At 36.4% G+C, this 23,113-nt stretch overlaps 1 protein-coding gene across 7 annotated transcripts in view; it reads left to right on the top strand.

Annotated features, from left to right (window-relative positions):
* TRIM37 (tripartite motif containing 37) overlaps nt 1-23,113 on the top strand; it is a 145,761-nt gene that overhangs the window by 72,538 nt on the left and 50,110 nt on the right. For all 7 annotated transcript variants that reach the window (XM_078437364.2, XM_060647748.3, XM_078437363.2 and 4 more), the window contains exons 14-18: nt 2,504-2,618; nt 3,512-3,727; nt 4,968-5,104; nt 8,529-8,614; nt 19,071-19,265. In XM_078437364.2, coding sequence (XP_078293490.1) covers nt 2,504-2,618; nt 3,512-3,727; nt 4,968-5,104; nt 8,529-8,614; nt 19,071-19,265 — 749 coding nt within the window. The remainder of the gene's footprint in view (nt 1-2,503; nt 2,619-3,511; nt 3,728-4,967; nt 5,105-8,528; nt 8,615-19,070; nt 19,266-23,113) is intronic.

Genomic DNA, 23,113 nt, shown 5'->3' on the forward strand with positions numbered 1-23,113 from the left:
GGAGTTGCTGTTGTATGAACCTTTACTCGTATGTGTTCTTCATAACCCTTTTGGGAGAATGAATAAGTGATAAAAGAGTATTGCATTTTCAGTGTAGGAAAAAAGATTCTTGTTTTTGTCTTCATTTGGGGAATTATTTTAGTTCCATTTTATAATCTTTCAGTGTTTTGTTATTACTATTATTATTTGCCAAAACAAATAGTTTGTTGCTATTCCATACTTTACCATAGGGAAGATAGGAAAATTATTCAGCCATCAATTTGACCAGCCCACAAAAGGGCCTTTAAAAAAAAATGTTTATTTATTTATTTTGAGAGAGAGAGAGAGAGGGAGGGAGGGAGGGCAGGAGAGGCGCAAAGAGAGAGGGAGAGAGAATCCCATGCTGTCAACATGGAGCCTAATGTGGGGTTCTGTCCCACAACCCTGGGATCATGACCTGACCTGAAATCAGGCATCAGACACTTAACTAAGTCACCCAAGTGCCCCAAGAGCTTTTTTTTTTTTTTTTTTTTTAAATCCTTAGTCCTCTCCTTATTGGAGTCATAGTAATGTTGAATCTTTCTGCTGGAAATCTGTGTAATAGTTTCTTTTTTTTTTAAATGCAATTTAGCCCAAATTCTAATTCTTTATTTAGGCCATCCCTATTTATAACAAAACTTTTACTTACAGGCTTGAATATTAGTGCAGGAACAGATTCCTATTGTAATATCTTATTATCATTTATACAGCAATGTTTACTGAGTGGCAGTGGGTTAATATTAAGAAAGAATAAGATGGATTTTGTCCTCAGGAAAATCAAGATGAAATGGGTAGATAAAAACAATTTTTTCTAAAAGATAGTGCTATAATAGCAGTATAAATAAATTGCTGTAGGATTCGTGGAGGGGAGGCTTTTAATTATCTTATTGGTCATAATATTTAATGGGAGATCGCTGAAAATTTGAACCTCAATTCAAAATTCTGAAGGAATTTTAAATGTACATATCAGAAAGTTACTTAAGGCTTTTCTACAACTACATATGAATAAATATGTATTTTATTCTCTTTTTGTTTAATGAGAAAGTTAAGGAATTTTACCTGTTGCTTGCTTTTGTTTTGATGATACATATACTAACTAATGATAATGTGTGGGCTTGGCTGTAGTTCATTAGGTATTCAAAAGTAATAGTCTTTTGGAAGTCTTACCAGTGTATACTGAGTAGGCAGTATCCACTTAAGCTAGTGATTGAGTGAATAATCTCTGACCTCTAATGCCTGAGTATGCTTGACTGGAAATAGTTATCTGCTGCAGATAATTCTAGATGGTCAGTAGATTCCTATACTAGCTTTAAAATGTTACGAAAAATGGAATAGTATTTAACATAAAGGTGACAAGACTGGAAAGAGGATTTGCAGGCTTCCAAGTTAGTCTTTTCTCTTGGGACTCTTCCTTTCTTTAGAAACATCTTTACCTGTTACTGAAAATTTTTTCATTATAAATAGACTAATTTTCATTCATCTGACGTAGGTAGAGATTCTTTGCATTAGTAGGTATTAGTGTTTTAAAAGTACAGATAACTCTGAAAAGATTGAGATCCTATCACTTACCCATTAAAATCCTTTATTATACTTGTTTTTTTCCCTAACCCTCCTGAAATATGCTGTATTGTGATATATGGAGGGTTGATTTAAGCTGCTATCTGGAGGGGTTTAGAATATAGGTTATTTAGAGGATGCAACTCTTTGGGGGACAGTAAAGCAGTCCTGGGTAGTTGATCCTTTAAATTATTTTTTTATTGAGGAGTAAGAAAAATGGGAACATGAGATGGAGGCAGGAAAGAAAAAAAACAGAGTCTAAAACAAACTTTGCCTATTTTTGTAGTGCCTGGCCTAAGCAAGAAAGGGGAAGGAAAGCATTAGCTTCTTTCTTCCTGCATAGCATGGTCTTCCCATCTCATGATCAACAATGTATTTGAACTAGTAGTTTGGGAGCTTTAACCATGATATGTAATGTTATTTCTTTACAAAAGTATAGTTTGAATTTAGACAACTGACTTGAAGATAACTTTTTTCTTCCAAGTTTTTATTTAAATTCAAGTTAGTTAACATATAGTGCATTGGTTTCAGGAGCAGAGCTTAGTGATTCATCACTTACATATAACACCCAGTGCTCATCACAACAAGTGCCCTCCTTAATACCCATTACCCATTTAGCGCTCTAAACCCCTCCCCACCCACCCACCTCCCCACGCCAGCAACCCTCAGTTTCTTCTCTATTGTTAAGAGTCTGTAATGGTTTGCCTCCCTCTTGAAGAGAACTTCTCAGAACATTATGTCATTCTAATTTGTAAACTATATGTATAAATGGTTGATACCAGCAGCTCTGAATTCAATTTGAATTTTAGCTTTGTTGTAATGTAGTCAAGTAAACTTAAAATTATAGAATTTATAGTTATAGATTCAAGGCTTGGTTGATAATATTTTACTGTTTGGATCACGTTTCATGTGCAGTTCTTCTTTTAAGGTTTCAGGTTCGTTCTCCAACTTTCTTTCAAAAATGCCGGGACCAGCATTGGTATATTACTCAATTAGAAGCTGCACAAACTAGCTATATCCAACAAATAAATAACCTTAAAGAGGTAAGGAAAAAATGTATTTTGGGTTTAGTGTTTCATATTGTGTTATTGGCCTGATACATTTGTAATTAGATTTTGTAATTTTGTAGAAAAGTCCAATTATCTTATTCTCCCATCTACTTCCCACCTTTGAGCCTCTAATTTTACACTCTTCACAGTTTGTTAGCCATTAGCCACATATGGCTATGCAAACTTAATTAAAATAAAAAATTCAGTTCTTTAGTTGCACTGGCCACATTTCAAGTGCTTCTATTGGGCATTGCACATATAGAACATTTCCGTACTGTATTGGACAGTGCTGCTCTCATTGAGGTAAACATTTTGTGTTTTTCTCAATGACTTGAGTATTTCTGTTTTCCATGCTGTCATGAAGTCAAAGGATTCTAAGTTATAGAATAATTGAAAATTGCCACCTCTTGAATTTTCACTATTCTTGAATGGAGCATTATGGAGGAGCAGTTAAGGAATTTTTATCTTACAGTGGTAAACTACATTATGTAAGGGATTCTTCTTTCTGCCAGTGGAAATTGAGATGGGGTAATAGGATTGAAGTGCTGAGAATGGTTAATAGAAAAGGGAGGAAATATGAATGAATACATGCTTTGAGAGATTTTCATGTTAAGTGTACTATTTAAAACTGCTTATATTTATTGACTTTACAGTTTGCTAATTGTATGTGCAGCTTGGGCTGCATATAAGAAGAATGAGGGTAAATTGGGCAGATTTTTTTTTTTGCCATAGATTTTTCCATAAGCAAAACCTGGAGGGAGTGAGAGAAATGGTTCAAAAATGTTTTTAGGAACATCTGGATATATCTTTTTACTGAAAATATTTTTACTGTACCAGGGAACTCTTCTTTTGACTCATGTGTATGTGTGCTGTTATTGTTTTAAAAGAGACTTACTATTGAGTTATCTCGAAGTCAGAAATCAAGAGATTTGTCACCACCAGATAATCATCTGAGCCCCCAAAATGATGACACTCCTGAGACACGTGCTAAGAAGTCTGTGCCGTGCACCGATATGCTTCTCCAGGATGGTCCTACTACAGCTTCTGTAAGAGATGTCAAAGAGGATGAAGAAGAGGAAAAGATTCAGAATGAAGATTATCATGTAATAATTAGACTTGTTTTAGATTCATTTTGTGCTTTGTAAGAGAAATGATAAGACCATGGTTTCCAACATATATAGAGGAATCAATATACTGAAAGACTTCTCCATTTATTTTCTTTAGTAGAGTATGCCCTCCTGTAAATATTAAGTCAGAAGTTGAATCAAAATGTTACAAGGCTCTAAAGTTAATTTATTATAGAAAACGTATGTTCTACCAAACAAACTGACACACATTCCGGAAAATATACAACTATACAAATTGTGGAATTAACAAATCTGATCTATTTCCATTCACTAAAACTAGTACAGTACCTTATTTTTGCATATGTAGGTAGAATCATTTAGGATTTGGGAGATAGCCAGGTTTTATGCTAGATAAACAACAACCAGAATGAGAATTTGAGAAGTGATTGTTACTGTTTAAAGTTATGGGTACCTGGGTGGCTCACTTGGTTAAGCATCCAACTCTTGTTTTTGGCTCACGTCATGATCTCATGGTTCATGGGATTGAGCCCTCTCTGTCAGCGCACAGCCTGCTTAGGATTCTCTCTCTGCCCCTCCCCCGCTCTCCCACTCTTTCTGTCAAAATAAATAAACATAAAAAAGAATAGAGTTGAAAAGTAAGACAGTGATGCAGAGACCAGCTTTTGTTGTTATAGTTGTTATTTATAAGATAGGACACTTCAAGTATGTACTAAAATGAAGGAGCCAGTGGGGAGAGAGGTAAGTTAAGGTATTGACAAAACAAACTATTTAAGGAGATAATGGAGCACTCAGGTGAAGCAATTAACCTGTGAAAGGGGTGTTAATGGAATTAATGATGGGGTTTGGAGGTAGGGCAGGTAAAATTTGGGGGTATTTACACATAATAACCAGTGTGTTTTTCTATGCAGATAGGTGACAAGAGTTTTATGATGTCCTTGATGTTAGAGATTAGGTCGGACTACAGGATGATGGTTTGAAATGTTACCCTGTGAAGAGCCTCATTGGCATCTGCAGTGGAGTATATGAAGCATCTCTAGTCACATTGAAGGCCTAACTGAAAGTGGCAGCAATAAGTTATTAGTGGAACCAGATAATGTGGTTGTGTGCTGTTCTCTAATGGGCTCAACTGCCTATGCACAGGAGAGAGAATTCTGATCATTTCATTATTCTTTGGTGCTTGGTCCATTGGCTGGATCAGATGATCAATGAGTAAAAACATTTGAGATAGAAGTCTTGTTTCTTTGCCTTGATCTAGCATGAACTTTCAGATGGAGATCTGGATCTGGATCTTGTTGGTGAAGATGAAGTGAATCACCTCGATGGCAGCAGTTCCTCTGCCAGCTCCACAGCAACAAGTAACACAGAAGAAAATGACATTGATGAAGAAACTATGTGAGTGTCTCACATTAACTACCATAAAGCATCTAAGTAGTAATTATTAGAAGCATATTAACTAAATTTGGGCCTAAAAGTGGAGATACTCAGCATGTTTACTTGCTGTAGAGTATCTTATATAAATGAAGGAACTTGAAGGAAAGATAGTTTACCTTCTTTACACCTCTGGGTTCCAAACTTAGCTTTAGTTTTTCTTTTTAATTTTTCAATTATTCAATTTAAGAAAAATGGAGAAAATGCTAGATAACAATTCCCATATTCCCTTTGTCCAGATTAATTCCCCAAATGTTAATATTTTGCTTAGTTCCTCTTTTCTGTATTTTTTAAAAATATTTTTTGGTGAGACTTTCAAGTTAGGTGAATATACTTTTCGTTGTGTACTATGTTTCCTATGTAACTACAGTATAGTTATCAAACTCAGGATTTAACATTGATGTAATACTATAATCTGTTACCTTTTAAAAATTTGCCATTGATGTCCTTTGGTCTAGGATCCAAAGCGGTATTACATTACTTTTAGTTAAGTTTCTTTAGTCTTTAATTTGGATCACCTGATCTTTTTTGTTCGTTTGCTTGTTTATGACTTTGACACTTCAGAGAAAAAGCAGTTCTTTCCTAGCAAGCTTCAATTTGGGAGTTGTCCAAATGTTTCTTCACAATTAAATTAAGATTGTGCACTTTAGGCAGGAGTACTAAAGAAATTATGATACCTTTTCAGGACCTCATATGATGGAGTAGTGGGAGAGCACATGTCTTTTATCTCTGTACCATTAATTTAGATTGTTTGGTTTAAAAAATAATTTTTTTAAATATTTATTTATTTTTGAGAGGGAGAGAGAGGCAGAACGTGAGCAGGGGAGGAGCAGAGAGAGAGGGAGACACAGAATCCGAAGCAGGCTCCAGGCTCTGAGCTGTCAGCACAAAGCCCGAGGCGGGCCTCGAACTCACAAACCGTGAGATCATGACCTGAGCCGAAGTCGGACACTCAACTGACTGAGCCACACAGGCGCCCCTAGATCACTTGGTTAACGTGATGTCTGTCAGGTTTCTCCAATCTGAAATTACTAATTTTTCCCTTTGTAGTTAATAAATATCCTATAGGGACATATTCTGAGGCTGTAAATGTCTTCCCACCCTATCACCTGTTCCCCCCATTCCCTCACCCACCTTCCCTCTGGTAACCCTTAGTTCTCTATAGTTAAGAGTCTGTTTCCTGGTTCCCCCCCCTTACCCCCGTCTCTCTGTCTCTCTGTCTCGCGTGCGCCCACACACATTTTCTCTCTTTGCTCATTTCTTTTGTTTCTTTAATTCTACGTAGGATTGAAATAATATTTGTCCTTCTCTGACTGACTTCATTTAGTGTTCATTGTACCCTCTAGCTCCATCCATGTTGTTGAAAATTGCAAAATTTCATTCTTTTTGATGGATGAATAATATTCCTGTGTGTGTGTGTGTGTGTGTGTGTGTGTGTGTGTGTGTACACCAAATATTCTTTATCCATTCATCAATGAACACTTGGGCTTCCATATCTTGGCTGTTGTAAATAGCACTGCTATAAATATAGGGGTGCCTATATCCCTTTGAATTAATGTTCTTATATTCTTAGGGTAACTAATTAGTAGTGCAGTTGCTGGATCATAGAGTAGTTCTATTTTTAACTTTTTAAGGAAACTTCATACAGTTTTCCAGGGTTTACCAATTTGCATTCTCACCAACAGTGTAAGAGGGTACCCCTTTCTCTGTATCCTCCCCGACATCTGTTGTTTTCTGTTGTTAATTTTAGTCATTCTGACAGCTGTGAGATGGTATCTCATCGTGGTTTTGATTTGTATTTCCCTGATGATAAGTGATGTTGAGCATCTCTTCATGTGTTTGTGTCTTCTTTGGAAAAAGGTCTATTCATGTATTCTTCCCATTTCTTCACTGGATTGCTTTTTGTGTGTTGAGTTTGATAAATTCTTTATAGATTTTGGATTCTAACCTATTATCTGACATGTCATTTGCAAATTATCTCCCATTCTGTCAGTTGCCTTTTAGTAGTTGTTTTTTTTTGTTTTTTTTTTTTAATGTTTATTTATTTTTGAGAGAGAGAGAGAGAGAGCATGAGCAGGGGAAAGGCAGAGAGGGAGTTACAGAATCCAAAGCAGGCTCCAGGTCTGAGCTGTCAGCACAGAGTCCAACATGGGGTTCGAACCCATGAACCATGAGATCACGACCTGAGCTGAAGCCAACGGTTAACCAACTGAGCCACCCAGGCACCGCTAGTTTTTTTTTATTGTTTTCTATGCTGTGCAGAAGCTTTTTATCTTAGGTCACAATAGTTCATTTTGCTTTCATTTCCCTTGTGAGTTACTTAAATATCCCAAACTAGCATTGGTTAGTGTTGTTCCATATAGCACTCTCATTATAATAAGTGGGGCATCTGGATGTCTCAGTTGGTAGAATATGTGACTCTTGATCTTGGGGTTGTGAATTTAAGCCCCATGTTGGACATAGAGCTTACTTAAAATCAATCACTAAGTAAATAAGGAAATTAAAAGAAATTTTTTAATTAAAAAAATAAAATAAAGCAATAGTAGTTTTTTTGGTAGGAAAGATTTTGTGAGGACTTTGGTAGGAGGCAACACCCTTTTTCTGAAATACCATCTTAAGAAAACAGTATTTATGGGGCGCCTGGGTGGCTCTGTTGGTTGAGCAGCTGATTGACTCTTGATTTCAGCTTAGGTCATGATTCCAGAGTTGTGGGATTTAGCCCCGCATTGGGCTCCACACTGTATGTCAAGCCTGCTTGGGATTCTCTGTCTCTCCCCCACTCGCATGTATACTCTCTCTCATTTAAAAAAAAAAAAAAAAAAAAAAGTAATATATGTTAATTTGATCTTTTTTTTTAACCTTAAAAGGTAGTGTTTTAAGCCTAATTTCTTACCATTAAGTTATAAATTCTTTAAAGCTATATAGTTCCTTCTGCTTACAATGGTTCTCATATTTTCTATTTTAAAAATTAAACATTGGGGTACCTGGGTGGCTTAGTCAGTTAAGCGTCCGAATCCTGATTTCAGCTCAGGCAATGATCTCATGGTTTGTGAGTTCAAGCCCTGCACTGGGCTCTGTTCTGATAGGGAGGAGCCTGCTTGGGATTCTCTCTCTGCCCCTCCCATGCTCACACTCTGTCTCTCAAAATAAATAAGTAAATTTTACAAAAGAAAAATGTTGCCAACCATCTCGGTGTTTTTGAGAGGTAGTTTGAACATTAACACTACCATGATAATATTAAAAGTCATTGTCCTCATTTCCGTATTGAGAAATAGCATGTCTTACTTTGTAGGAGAAAGCTATGCACTACTGTTTTAAAATTCATCGAGGTGTGACAAATGTTAATTGTCCTTACTGTATAGGAATGATGAATTTTGTATATTCTTAGGTCGGGAGAAAATGATGTGGAATACAACAACATGGAATTGGAAGAGGGAGAACTTATGGAAGATGCAGCTGCTGCAGGACCACCAGGTACAGAGGCTAAGATGCACAAGCTGTTCTGTCTTCTCTTTCCTCTTTATCATATTTTAATATATGGCAGTCACTGCTCTATATAGCTTATGGTATTGGAAGTGCTATATATGTATATAATATTGTATATTGGAAGTGTCAATATATATTATATATCTTAGAGTGTATACTAATGGTATTTAAAACAGCAATAATAGCTAACATTTGGTAAGTGTTCTTACATACCAAGGATTGTGCACAAGCACTTTTATGTGTACCTTTTCTCATTAATTTCTAACATTCTGTGAGATAGATTTTAATATTGTCTACTTTTTATAGCTGTACAAACTGGTATGTAGAGAATTTAAGCAATTTGCTCTCATTCACAATTTAGTAAATGAAAGAGGGATTTGAGTTTTGGGTTTGTCTGAATCCAAAGTTCTTGGTCTTCTCTACGGTTATGTATTAATTATCCTTTTATGATATTTGTCTTGTTTATAAATCTAATTTAACTATAGAGTAATCTGAATAGATTCATGGACTGTGACTTACAAAGGACTTTTTGAGAGCTCATCTTATGCATTGAAAAAACTTGAGATTTAATTGCCTAGGTCACATAGGTAGCTGTTGGTAGAACTAGTCTAGAGCTCCATATCATCTTTTTCTTAGATTCTGATTTTTGCCAAACCACACTGTTCTTGTTGGGATGAAGTGGCTCAAATGCTGAGTTTTTCTCTTGTGTTCTTGGACCTGTTTAATTAAGCATGCAAATCTTGGCTAAAATAATTATAAGCTAGCTTTGTATTGCTATTTATTGATGTTGCCCTTGGTACAAACACTGGCATATTCTGTGGCGTGTTTGGATCTCTGAAGACCTCTTAAACATTGGAAGCCTTGCAACTTCCACCCATGCTTTGTACTCTTCCTACTTCTCACTTTTTTCTAGGTGATTTCAGTTCCACTTGTACTTCAATTCTATTTATATGCTGATTACTCTCTAAGTTCTAGCTCTAGCTTTTATTTTTCTCATAACTTCCAGTTCCATGTAGCTGTGTGGTTTTGATGTTAACAGATTCAGTGTCTCCCAAACAAATCATTGTCTTTTTATCTGTCAGCCTGCCTATCAGTAATAGCTCATCATCTTAGTGATTGATGGTGCTGTACATTCTTCATCTTTTCCTCTTGCTTAAATTCTGCTTGTAATACATTACCAAAATCTGTTGATTCTACCTAAATAGTGCATGAATTCATTTGTACTTTCCTTTGACATTCCTAGCTAGGCCACTGTCTTTCAAAATAGTCTCTTGTCTGGGTTCCTTGTATCCATTATTCTTCCTTTCATATGCTCAAAATGAGTTCTTTTTCCCCCTTCAAATTTATATCTGATCATGTCACTTCTCTACTCTAAAACCCTTTATTGAATTCCATTTACTTACAGGATAAAATCCAAACTTGCTTAATGGTACAGAAGACCTTTCATATGCTGACTCCTACTCAGTTCTGTAGCCTTACATCTCTCACACTTGCCTCTGTCATTTTTTAGTCTAGAGGAACTTCTTTCATCCCCCCAAATGTGCTTCCCACCATGTTCCTTGTGTCTCTCTTCATGCTGGGCGTAGCTCCTATTCCCTCTTAATTTTAGCTTGTATTCTATTCCTGGAAGCCCTCCTCAACTGTGTGCCCTGGGTCTTTTTCTGCTCCCTCAAATTAACCTATTAGAATATATATTAAACCTGATTACAATTGCTTGTTTACTTGCCCATTATCCCTTTTGGCTCTGAGCTCCACAAAGCTGTGTGCCAAGAAATAATGCACATCTTAATTTTGTATCCCTGACATTTAAAAATATAATAAGTGATCATTTAATATTTTTCAGATATTGAGTGAATATATTTATTTTTACTAAGTGTTGAATGTAATTTTTAAAGTTTTAAATAGTATAGAAAAATTCAGAGGCTATCTTGGTATAAAATGGAAGATGGGTATATTAAATCAAGGTTACTGAATATTTTCCAGCCTTCTGGGATACTTTTTCTTAGTTAAATCTGTCATTTCCTCTCTTAAACTATATAACAGGGAAATACTTATGTAAAACATTTTTATACATACTGGGTAATGGGTAAATAAGAGGTTATATTTTTCAATTTATTCATTCATTCACCAAATACTTACTGGATGCTTGCCTAGAACTATGTACTATTTTACTATCTGGAGCTATAGTACTGAATAAAAAGACTTCTCTGTTCCATGCTGCTTATGTTCTATAATTATGAGATTGTAATTCATTTATTTACTTTAAAAAATTTTTTTAATGTTTGTTTGTTTTAGAGAGACAGACAGGGCACAAGCAGGAGAGGGGCAGAGAGAGGGAGACACAGAATGAAGCAGGCTCCAGGCTCCACACCGTCAGCACAGAGCCTGATGCAGGGCTCAAACCACAAACTGCAAGATCATGACCTGAGCTGAAGTCAGACGCTAAACCTACTGAGCCACCCAGGCACCCCCAAAATTGTAATTTATTAATTCAATAAATAGTTTTGGGGACCTGTTATACCTCAGACACTAAATTGTGGGTGCTGAGGATACAATAGTGAATCATACCCAGATAATTTTTATTGTATGCTTTTGGGAATTTTAAATACTTGGCATTTGTCAAATGCCTTTCCTATATCAAGATGTTTGGGAAATACAATGAAAATTACTTACTCTTAACATAATTGATAATCTAAAGGTGAATAGATGTATGAGCAGATAGCTAAGAAACGTAAGATAGTACACCTACAAAAGAATCACAGTTTCTTTAGATATTGCCTCCTCAGGAGGTAGAACATAACTCCCTACCCTTAAATGTGGGCTATGCTTAGTGACTTGCTTAGATGAAAATATAGTAGAAAGGGAGAAATAATTTTATGCCAAAGAAACAGGGCAAACATTATTGTAGCCAAATTATCAAATTTAACATCATCCATGTTGTCATGTTGATAGCATATGTAGCCTTGTTATGATATGTTGAGAATTGTACTTTACATCTGTGGTGTTGTCCTCCCAAAAACCCATAAACACGATCTAACCACGAGAAAAACACCACATGAACCCTTGTTGGAGGAACATTTTATAAAATATATGACCAGTACTTTTCAAAACTGTCAAAAGCAGGAAAATTCTGAGGAATCACCCCAGACCAGAGGAACCTAAGGAGAAATGGCCCATCTAGGTGTAATTTGGTATTCTAGATGGAACCCTGAGACACAAGAAGTACATTAGAGAAAGATTAATGAAATCTGAATAAAGTACAGATTTTATTAGTTAATAATAGCATATCAGTATTAGTTCATTAGTTGTGATAAATGTACCGTGATGATGAAAGTTGTTGACAGTGGGAAAATGGATTATGGGATTTATAGGCATACACTGAATTATCTTTGCACCTTTTATAGAAATCTAAAACTATTCTAAAATAAAACATTTTAATATATAAAGAGAATAAAAGCTGAATTAAGGGTGAGGTGGGGCTGAGTGTGGAATGTATTATTGTTATAATTTAATTATGGAAAGTCCATTTCAGGCTTGAGTTTCATATTTCAGAACCACACAATCATCTAAAGAATTATAGCAGTTAAGATGTTAAGTTATCCACTAACTAGAAGATCTTCGTTACACAGAAGCTAGGTATGAGGTAAAATAACATTTACTTAATTTCAATGTGTAGATAATATTAAATAAGGTTATAGCTTGAAATAAATATTTAATGACTCAGGTGGCCTCATTCCATCAAGAATGCTTTTAGTTTATTCAGTTATTTTCATTAGTTACAAGAGAACTTCCGCTTATATTAAGTACTGAAAATGTAAATAAAATGTATCATTGTGAAAGTATTCTTTTTATGAAAAAAACTTTTAAATGTTCATTTTTGAGAGAGAGAAAAAGAGAGAGAGAACGAGCAGAAAAGGGGCAGAGAGAGACACACACAATCTGAAGCAGGCTCCAGCCTCCAAGCTGTCGGGACAGAGCCTGATGCGGGGCTGGAACTCACAAACCGAGATATCATGAACTGAGCGGAAGTCGGACACTTAACCGACTGAGCCATCCAGGTGCCCCTTGTAAAAGTATTCTAATCTAGAACATTAGCTAGTTGAATCTTGTTTGAGAACTAAAAGGTTCTAGTAATATGACGCACTTGTATAACAAATTGATGTTATGTAGGTTATTAAAACATTTGTTACTTATTTTGGTTAAAGACCTTTAAGGTTACTTGTTCCACAGGTATTTAATGATTGCCCACTTGGTATCAGGCATTGTGTTGTTCATTGGGATAATAAGATGAATGAGCATTATCTTTCTAAAATGAGAATCTAGCACTAGTGATTACAGAACTTTGTGATTGTAAATACAGATATAGGGTGATACCAAAAATAGAACAGGTAATTAGGAATGAGTGAAAAAGGCTTTAGAAAGGGAGTGGTGCTTGCTTTTGTTCTTGAAAGATGAGCTAAGAGTTCATTAGAGGAGCAGGGAAACAATGAGATTAAGAGTGGAAAGGCATTCCAAGCAAAAGATGCAGCGTTGTTCTTTTTAGAAACTTGAAATAATTGAGACTTGATGTGGGGGCAGGCCAGTGGAGACTGGTAAGCAGGAACCCAGATCAGGTAATGGAAAGTTTCATTTGCTAGGCTAAGGATTTGGGGCTTTATTCTGTGGAACCATTAAAGGTCTTTAAAAAGAAGTGTGATCAGATTTGGTTACATAGTGGAAGATGAGTTAAAGGACAAGATTAATTAGAAACTACTGAAATGTTCCAGAAGGGAAAATTATGAGGGCCTAACATAGGGCAATAGTAGTAGGGATGGAGACAATTTTTTGAAAGATGTTAAATAGTAGAATCAATAGGACTTGGGAATCTAACTGGATGAGATGGATTTGGTGGATATGTGGGGATGATTCCTTAAGGTTTCTGGGTTAGGCTGTGCCATTACCTAAGACAGTGAGTCCAGCAGCAGAAGATACTATATTCAGTTTGATCTTTGTTGATTTTGAGAAACCTGTGGGACAATTATGTGTTGATCTCCAGACCCAAATATCTAACTGTTGAGAAGTTCTCAGCTATGTAATCTGGTCTAGAAAGGCACAGTGTTTGTTTGTTTGTTTATTATTACAAACAATATAAATTTTATTAATTGGAATAAATAAATAAATTAAAAATTTCCAAAAGATTTGTCTATAACATATAAAGAACTTCTACAAATCAACAAGAAAAAGGTAAGAGTACCTCCCAGTAAAAAAGGAGAAAAGATTGGAATACACCCTTCATGAGGGAGGCTATTGAGATGACCAATGTACATTTTAAAAAGTACTTAGCCTCTTTCATCAGAGAAATGCAAATTGATATTATGTCTTAGTAAGGATCTCTTGGGTATTTATCCTACATGGAGTTTGTTGAGCTAAGCTCCTTGAATGTGGTAGACTAATATTTTTCATCATGTTGGAAGTTTTCAGCCATATTTCTTTGAACATTCTTTCTCTTTGCTCTTGTGTTACCCCCATTATATCTATGTTGGTACATTTGATGAGATCCCACAGATCTCTGAGACTCTTCATTTTTCTTTATTTTTTCAGGAAGTATGAAGTAAAAATCAGTAAGATACTGTTGCACACCCACTGTAGCAACTAATATATGATAATATTTTTTAAACTGGCAATACTAAGTATTGAAGGCATGTAGAGAGGTGGAAACTCTCATACCTTGTCAGTAGGAATGAAAATTGGTAGCACTACTTTGGAAACGTGTTAGGCAATATGTTTTAAAGATGAACATACACATTCCTTTGTATGAGCCAGGGCTTGCCAGTAGATTTTTAGAAGAGTATTTAGAGCAGCATCATTCTTTTTTAGGTGTTGTCATTGTGTGTGTGTGTGTGTGTGTGTGTGTGTGTGTATGTATGTATGTGTTTTAATTAAGAAAAATAAGCATAATTTACGGGGCGCCTAGGTGGCTCATTTGGTTGAGTGTCCACTTCAGCTCAGGTCATGATCTCATTTGTGGGTTTGAGCCCCCTATTGGGCTCTGTGCTGTCAGCTCAGAATCTGGAGCCTGCTTCGAATTCTGTGTCTCCCTCCTTCTCTCTACCCCTCCCCTGCTCGTTCTCTGTCTGTCTCTCTCTCAAAAATAAACAAACATTAAAAAAATTTAAGAAGAAAAATAAACATAATTTATAACAGTAAAAGATGTGAATAAGCTGGTTTAGGACTAGGCTGTATAAGACCTTGAATGTCATGCTGCTGCACACAGGTACTATGATAAAATCAAGAACTTAGATCAGTGTGACATTTTATTTTGTTTTATTTTATTTTATTTATTTATTTTTAGTGTGACATTTTAGTAGGGGGTTGGCTCAGGAGGTGGGGGAACCTGTCACTGATAGATTTTTTTTTTTTTTAATTTTTTTTTTTAACGTTTATTTATTTTTGAGACAGAGAGAGACAGAGCATGAACAGGGGAGGGGCAGAGAGAGAGGGAGACACAGAATCTGAAACAGGCTCCAGGCTCTGAGCTGTCAGCACAGAGCCCGACGTGGGGCTCAAACTCACGGACCGTGAGATCGTGACCTGAGTCGAAGTCGGACGCTTAACCGACCGAGCCACCCAGGCGCCCCTCGATTTGCTTTTTTATGAGGTATTTTATATTTTCTTCATGTGACCTTCAAGAACAGTTGATGTATTTAGAATTTTAGTAGCTTTATTCTTAGCAGCTAAAAACTAGAAGCAACCCAAATTCTTTCCAAATAGAATAAAGAAAGAAATTGGGGTATATTCATATACTGAGATGCCACACAGCAATAATGAAAATGAATAAACTGCTACGTATAACAATATAGATGAATCTCTTGAATATAATGTTGAACAAAGGAGCAGGATATTAGAGCACATTATCATTTCATTCATATAAAATTTAAAAACAGGCAAAAGTAATCTATGGTTTTAACCATAGGATGGAGGTTACTTTTGGAGAGGAAGGTAGTAAGCAATTTTAGGAGGCATGGGAAGGTCTGGGGGTACTGATACTTTGTGAACATTTATTAAGCTGAATACTTATGTATAAGACAGATATGCATATACAACACACCCAGTACAATGGCAATATTAGCTCTGAGAGAGGGAAACTGAAATAGATGCTACAGTCTTTGATGTCCTGTGGATAATTAGTAGAAAGATGGGAACATGGGAGGGAGGGAGTCGCCAAAGAGCATAAACCACGAAGGAAGGGAGTTTTTGTTTATTGGTGAAAGTAAGGCCTGGAAGAGCACTGAGAAACAGGAGAGGGCTGCTGTTAAATAAGTCCATTTAACATGGAAAAATGGGCAACTTCTACTTTTAAAGAAGAACTAGATACCAGGGCAGTAGATAAAATATACAGGGCTGCTGAGTTACTTATTATCCAGTCAGTACCACCTGGGCAGCTTTTAAGAAAAAGATCCTGGATCCCACTCCAGTATTCTTTTTCAGACATCTGTAGTGGAGGTAGGGATCTGTAATTCTTTTTTTTTTTTCTTTTTTTAACATTTATTTATTTTTGAGAGACAGAGTGAGACAGAGCACGAGTAGGGGAGGGGCAGAGGGGCAGGGTGGACACAGAATCTGAAGCAGGCTCCAGGCTCTGAGCTGTCAGCACAGAGTCCAACACGGCGCTCGAACTCACAGACTGTGAGATCATGACCTGAGCCAAAGTCGGATGCTTAACAGATTGAACTACCCAGGTGCTCCAAGGAAACTGTAATTCTTTTTTTTTTTTTTAATTTTTTTTTTAATGTTTATTTATTTTTGAGACAGAGAGAGACAGAGCATGAACGGGGGAGGAGCAGAGAGAGAGGGAGACACAGAATCGGAAGCAGGCTCCAGGCTCTGAGCCATCAGCCCAGAGCCCAACGCGGGGCCCAAACTCATGGACCGCGAGATCGTGACCTGAGCTGAAGTCGGATGCTTAACCGACTGAGCCACCCAGGCGCCCCAAGAAACTGTAATTCTTAAAACTCCTCAAATGCAGCCTGATTTGGAAACTTCCTAGTAAAGGAAAAGAGTTAAGATGTGTTCTTTTTTTTTTTAATTTATTTGTTTGTTTGTTTGTTTGTTTAAAATTCGCATCCAAGTTAGTTAGGATACAATGCAATAATGATTTCAGGATGAGAATCCAGTGATTCATCACCTATGTATAACATCCAGTGCTCATCCCAACAGTGTCTTCCTAATAATGCCCCTTGCCTATTTAGCCCATCCCCGCACTCAAAACCCCTTCAGCAACCCTCAGTTTGTTCTCTGTATTTAAGAGTCTCTTATGTTTTTGTCCCCCTTACTGTTTTTATATTATTTTTGCTTCCCTTCCCTTATGTTCATCTGTTTTGTATCTTAAATTCCACATATGAGTGAAGTCATACGATATTTGTCTTTCTCTGACTAATTTCGCTTAGCATAATACCCTCTAGCCGAGCAATATTCCATTGTGTATACACACACACACACCCTACATCTTCATCCATTCATCAGTAAGATGCAGTTTTAAGGTGGAGAGGGGATAGTTTTCTGCTTTTTTCTTTTTCTTTTTCTTAAGAGTTCAGCTTTTTCTTGAGCATGTTACAAAGGTTTAATCAAAAAGACCAAAGCCCATATCATCATCAGACTCCTCAGATTCTCTTTTCTTTGCTTTCACTTTCTTTTTTTTTTTCCCTTCTATCCACATTTCTATTTTATTCCTGTTGCAGATAGGTGTGTGTGGTTTTTTTAAGTAATTATTTAATTTTTTTTTAATTGCAGTTCTTTGCTTCCACTTTCTTTTCCTCAGCTGGGGCAGCAGCATTAGAGGAGCCCAGACCTCCTGCTGGTGTAGCACCAGCTTCTGGGACAGGTCCACCAGCCCCTGCATTACAAATGAGGCTCCTAATGTTGACATTGGCCAGGGCCTTTGCAAACAAGCCTTGTCAGAAAGGTTTAACATTTATACTGACCGCCTTGATGAGGAGATTCCTCTTATCCTCCATGGTGTCATTGCAGGATGAGGGCCAAGTAGATCCAAGTGAGCTCCTGAGATAGAGGCCATGGTACAGGTGAATGCTGAGTGGTGCTGCCAGGCATGGTGGTAGTCACCAAATGAAGTGAGAGACTTCCTACAAAGGACTAAGCAGTTGTAGCAGTTTGAGAAAAAGGGGAGTTTTCTGCTATTTTTAATAGGAGTTGAAGGGGTACCAAGGCTGGGAAGAAAAATTTGCAGTAGGATGATAACCTCATAAAGAGGAAGAGGAAGAAGTTGGAAAAGGTGAGGATGTGAATATAGATGGAATATATATAAGTAGATAATTAGCTTGAAGCTTGTGAATAATTGGAACTTTTCTCCTAAGTTATTTCCTTCCAGATCTCTTTGAAAAACTCATGAATAGTCGGAACCTGGTTATTTTATGTTATGTTTATATTATCTATTTTAAGACTTTGTTGAATGTAACACTTTAAAATTTTAAGTTTCTTTAGAACATATTTAAATAGTTTTATTGAAGGAGGTCAGTTTAAACCACCATTTCTGTACCTGATATTTGCTAGGTATTTTACTAGGCACTAGAAACAAGTCCAGTGGTTTCTTTAGCTTAAGGAGCTTAGTCCAGTGTAGGTGATACAGATATCACATTGCTCATAGGTGTCCATACTGTGCATCAGTCATTAACAAGTTCAGTCTAGGGGTGTCTGGGTGGCTCAGTTGGTTAAGTGTCCTACTCTTGGTTTTGGCTCTAGTCATGATCTCACGGTTCAAGAATTTGAGCCCTGTGTTGGGCTCTGCGCTGTCAGCACAGAATATGCTTTGGATTCTCTCTCTCTATCTCTCTCTATCTCTCTCTATCTCTCTCTCTCTCTCTCTCTCTCTCTCTATCTCTCTATCTCTATCTCTATCTCTATCTCTATCCCTATCTATCTCTTTATCTCTCTCTCTCTGACCCTACCACTCCCCTGCTCACTGTGTCTCTCTGTCTCTCTCTTTCAAAATAAATAAATAAACTTAAAAAGTCCAGTCTAAAAACTCCTCAAGAAGAGTACTGTTTTGGTGTCTAGTTTCTTGAGATCTGTGATACTGTGGGGATTTGTCTTTCTTTGAAGACCACTGGGTTATGGGATATATCCTCCTTTTCCTCACCCTTATCTCCCTTATTGTGTATATTATATATGTTATCACCTTTTTATTTCTAGGCCTAAGGATGGGGTTGAGGGTTCCTCCAGAATTCTGGATAGTAATAAGGCCAGTGCTTAGTCACTGTGCTTCTGTATACCTCTCTGGCAGTCTGGTTTCTCCTTTCTGCTTCTCACCATGTTCTTACACCAACTCCTAAAAGACAGGTCCATAGACAAGTATTCAAACAACACTAACCAATTTACTTTTTCTTTTAATGATAATTAAATTCGTGCAAATTTATAGCATGCATTTTCTTCATCTCTGTTTCTTTTGCAGGTAGTAACCATGGCTATCTGGGCGCCAGTAGCAGAATGTCAAGAAGAGCACATTTATGTTCTGCTGCTACCAGTAGTTTATTAGACATTGATCCGTTAATCTTAATACATTTGTTGGACCTTAAGGACCGGAGTAGTATGGAAAATTTGTGGAGCTTACAGCCTCGCCCTCCTGCTTCACTTTTGCAGCCCACAGGTAAAATATTAATAGTAATTTCCCTTTTATCTGTTATTCTACAAATGAACTCTTCATTTTAATACAAGTGTCTTATTTAAGTGTTGGAACACAGTATGTTTCTGTAGCAAGTTGATTTTTCATTATGTGTTATAAAACATGACATTTAAAAAGGATAAATGAATTATCAGTTAAGTGAAAAAAATGAGATACAAAAAATTATATATTGTATGATCCCATTATATGAAATTCTGAAAAAGTAAAACTGTGGTGAAAAAAACACATCAGTGGTTGCAGAGGGGCCAGGAAGGGAGGAAGAAGGGATCAGCTTAAATAACAAATGAGAAAACTGGGGGCGGTTAATAAAAATCATGGAGTGGTAATAATTATTTGACTATATATATTTGTGGAAACTTGCCAAAATTAGTAAATTTTATTGAATACAAATTAATCACAAATTACAGTCATTTTAAAAATCAATCATATCCTTGTTCAAGTGGCCGGATTTTTCTTCTTTTAAAAAATGACATTTAGTGGCGCCTGGGTGGCTCAGTCGGTTAGGTGTCCAGCTTCAGTGCAGATCATGATCTCACAGTTTGTTGGTTTGAGCCCCTTGTTGGGCTCTGTGCTGACAGCTCAGAGCCTGGAGCCTGCTTCACATTCCGTGTCCTGCTCTCTCTCTCTCTGCCTCTCTCTCAAAAATGAATAAACATTAAAAAATTTTTTAAAAATGACATTAATATAAATCAAGTTTTTGGTTGTTGTTGTTCCATGATGTTTTTGCACAATAATGTCAAAATGTCTATTAGAATGTTTGTATATGATCTGGCATTTAGATTGTGTATGATTGACAGTTTGATTTATATGAAGTACTGTTGTCCTATTTGTGAATGATTTAATAGGAGTTTTGCAGGACTCATTAATACCTTTTTTTTTTTTTTTAACGTTTATTTATTATTGAGAGACAGAGAGAGAGCATGAGCATGGGAGGGGCAGAGAGAGGAGTAGACACAGAATCTGAAGCAGGTTCCAAGCTCTAAGCTGTTAGCACAGAGCCCAACTCAGGTCTTGAATCCACAAACCGCGAGATCATGACCTGAGCTGAAGTCAGATGTTTAACCAACTGAGCCACTCAGGTGCCCCATAATACCCTAACTTGTAAGTGGAACCGTGTCTGAATTGAATATAAAAAAGATGGTTTTGTGCTTTGATGTTCAATAGCCTAAAAATGTATACCAACTAGCATCAGTGTTTTATTTGCCTCAAAACGTATACCAACTAGCATCAGTGTTTTATTTGCAGAGGTTATTTGTTAAAGAGAAGTTACATCTGTATTACTGTAATGTGATGTATACCCACACATATTAGATGTGTTGTCAAACCTGGAGGTTTTGAAACTCTCAGGCCTACTTATTTTGAACAGCTAAGGATTTACCTTTAAATGCCATGTTTTAAAAACCATTTTTGTTAGCTTTCTAAAATATACTCAGTATTTTCCTGCCTTTTTAAACAGTAGTATTATACAAATCAAATATCAGTGATTTAGAACAGTGATTTTGATGCTTCTTTAAAACAACAGAACTCATTTTTCAAAGTGTGAGGCAGAGCTTTGATGTAGAAAACACCTAGACTGCTCTAGTTGGAGGGTGAACTCAGAGACTGGATTATTTAGGCCTTTTTTTTTTTTTTTTTTTTTTTTTAAACGTGTATTCATTTTTGAGAGACGGGTGTGGGCAGAGAGAGAGGGAGACACAGAATCTGAAGCTCTGAGGTGTCAATACAGAACCCGACGCAGGGCTTGAACTCAGGACCATGAGATCATGACCTGAGCTGAAGTTGAATGCTTAACTGACTGAACCACCCAGGCACCCCTAGGCCTCTTTCTTTCTAAGGTATACCCTGGGAAGTCTAGATCCTCAATTTGAAAGATTGTCTCCAGTTATGTTATGAAATACTTGTCTTTTATCTGTGATCCAAGTACATTTTGTATTATACTTGCATTTTTATAAAACGTAATCACACTGTATATAATTTTACATTTTTTTCTGAGATATTTTTATTGTAGAAAATTTGGAAAATACAGAAAATTGCAAAGAAAATAAAAATCACATATAGTTCTTGTGATCAAAGAAATAGCTTTAAAAAAGAAAGAAAAGAAAACACCTTGACAAGGGTTTTGCTTAAATTACAGCCAGTGTTACTTGCAATGACCTAGTGGAACAGACAAGTTATGATTCTGCAGGTAGATGTAACTTTTTTGAAGGTAGGTAACTTTTCTGCAGGAAACTGCAGGTAACTTTTTTGAAGGAAATTTTAGTACTAGGTTTAAAATACCTCTATCCTTTGGGACTCCTGGATGGCTCAGTTGGTTAAGCTTCCGACTCTTAATTATGACTAAGGTCATGATCTCATGGTTTGTGAGTTCAAGCCCGCATCGCGCTCCACACTGACAGTACCAGCCTCCTTGGGATTATCTCTCTCTGTGTCTCTCTCTCTCTCTCTTCCTCCCTCCCTCCCTCCCTCCCTCCCTCCCTCCCTCCCTCTATCTGCCCCCCCCCAAATAAATACATACAATGATACATACATAAATAAATAAAATACCTCTATCCTTCAATGCTTATTTTCACTTCTAGGAGTATATCCGAAATAGAAAACAGTCAGAGTTGTTTGAAAATATCCAACAATGTAGTTACGTCTGAAAAATTATAGCTTACCCGTGTGTATTTTATAGACAGGTAAAATCATGTTTTTGAAAAACATTCAACATCAATGGAAAAATGAATATATACTATTAACAGAATAAGATCTTCGTTATCCAAAAATAAGTTTTCTATGTAAAATTAATAATATAAATGAAATGATCTGAATTTCCAATCCAGGTGATCAAAATGTTGATGATGAGAAAGGGGGAACAGTAGAGAGGAAGAGCAAATCTTTAAATATCTACATGCCAGTGGGTATCAAAATAGAGATGCCTATTAGATAGCTAAAAATTAAGAAGTGGAATATAGGCAGTTATTTGCCTAGAGGTGATACTGGATAATTAAAACTAAATGAGTTAGATTGTAGAAGAGGGAGTTTTAAGAAAATTTTAACAGGAAGAGGGCCTGGGATGATTGTGGTGAACATCTGTTTTTACTAAGTGTGTGGAAGATGAACCAGATTAAAGAACCTTTGGAAAGGAAAGAAACCAAGAAAATAGAAGTCATGGAAACTAACTGAAGATAACCTATATGAGAGGATATGAAAAGCTAACATTGCAGATAGATCCAACCTTCTTTTTAATTAAAATGCTTGTTTGGGTTTCAGTGTTTATTTTGTTTATTCAGTTATTTCTTTATTTTCTTCTCTTTTTTAAAAATTAATTAATTAATTTTTTAATTTACATCCAAGTTAGCATATAATGCAGCAAGGATTTCAGGAGTAGATTCCAGTGATTTATTCTTTCTTTCTTAATCTGTGTACCTTTCATTTTCTTTCTTTCTTTCTTCTCTCTCTTTCTTTCTCCTTCCTTCCTTCCTTCCTTCCTTCCTTCCTTCCTTCATCTTACTGCATTAGCTAGGACTTCCAGTAAAGTGGTGAAAAGGAGTGGTGAAGGGGAACATCCTTACCTTGTTCCTGATTTTGGTGGGAAAGCTTTGAGGTTTTCACCATTAAGTATGATGTTAGCTATAGGTTTTTCATAGCTATTCTTTATCAAATTGAGAACACTTTCCTCTATTCTGGTTTACTAGGAGTTTTGTTTGTTTAAAAAAAATTTTTTTTAATGTTTATTTTTGAGAGAGAGAGAGAGCGCGCGAGCGAGCATGAGTGGGGGAGGGGCAGCGAGAGGGGGAGACATAGAATCTGAAGCAGGCTCCAGGCTCTGA

This window comes from Panthera onca, chromosome E1 (assembly GCF_046562875.1).
Source record: "Panthera onca isolate mPanOnc1 chromosome E1, mPanOnc1 haplotype 2, whole genome shotgun sequence".
NCBI classification, from domain to species: domain Eukaryota; kingdom Metazoa; phylum Chordata; class Mammalia; order Carnivora; family Felidae; genus Panthera; species Panthera onca.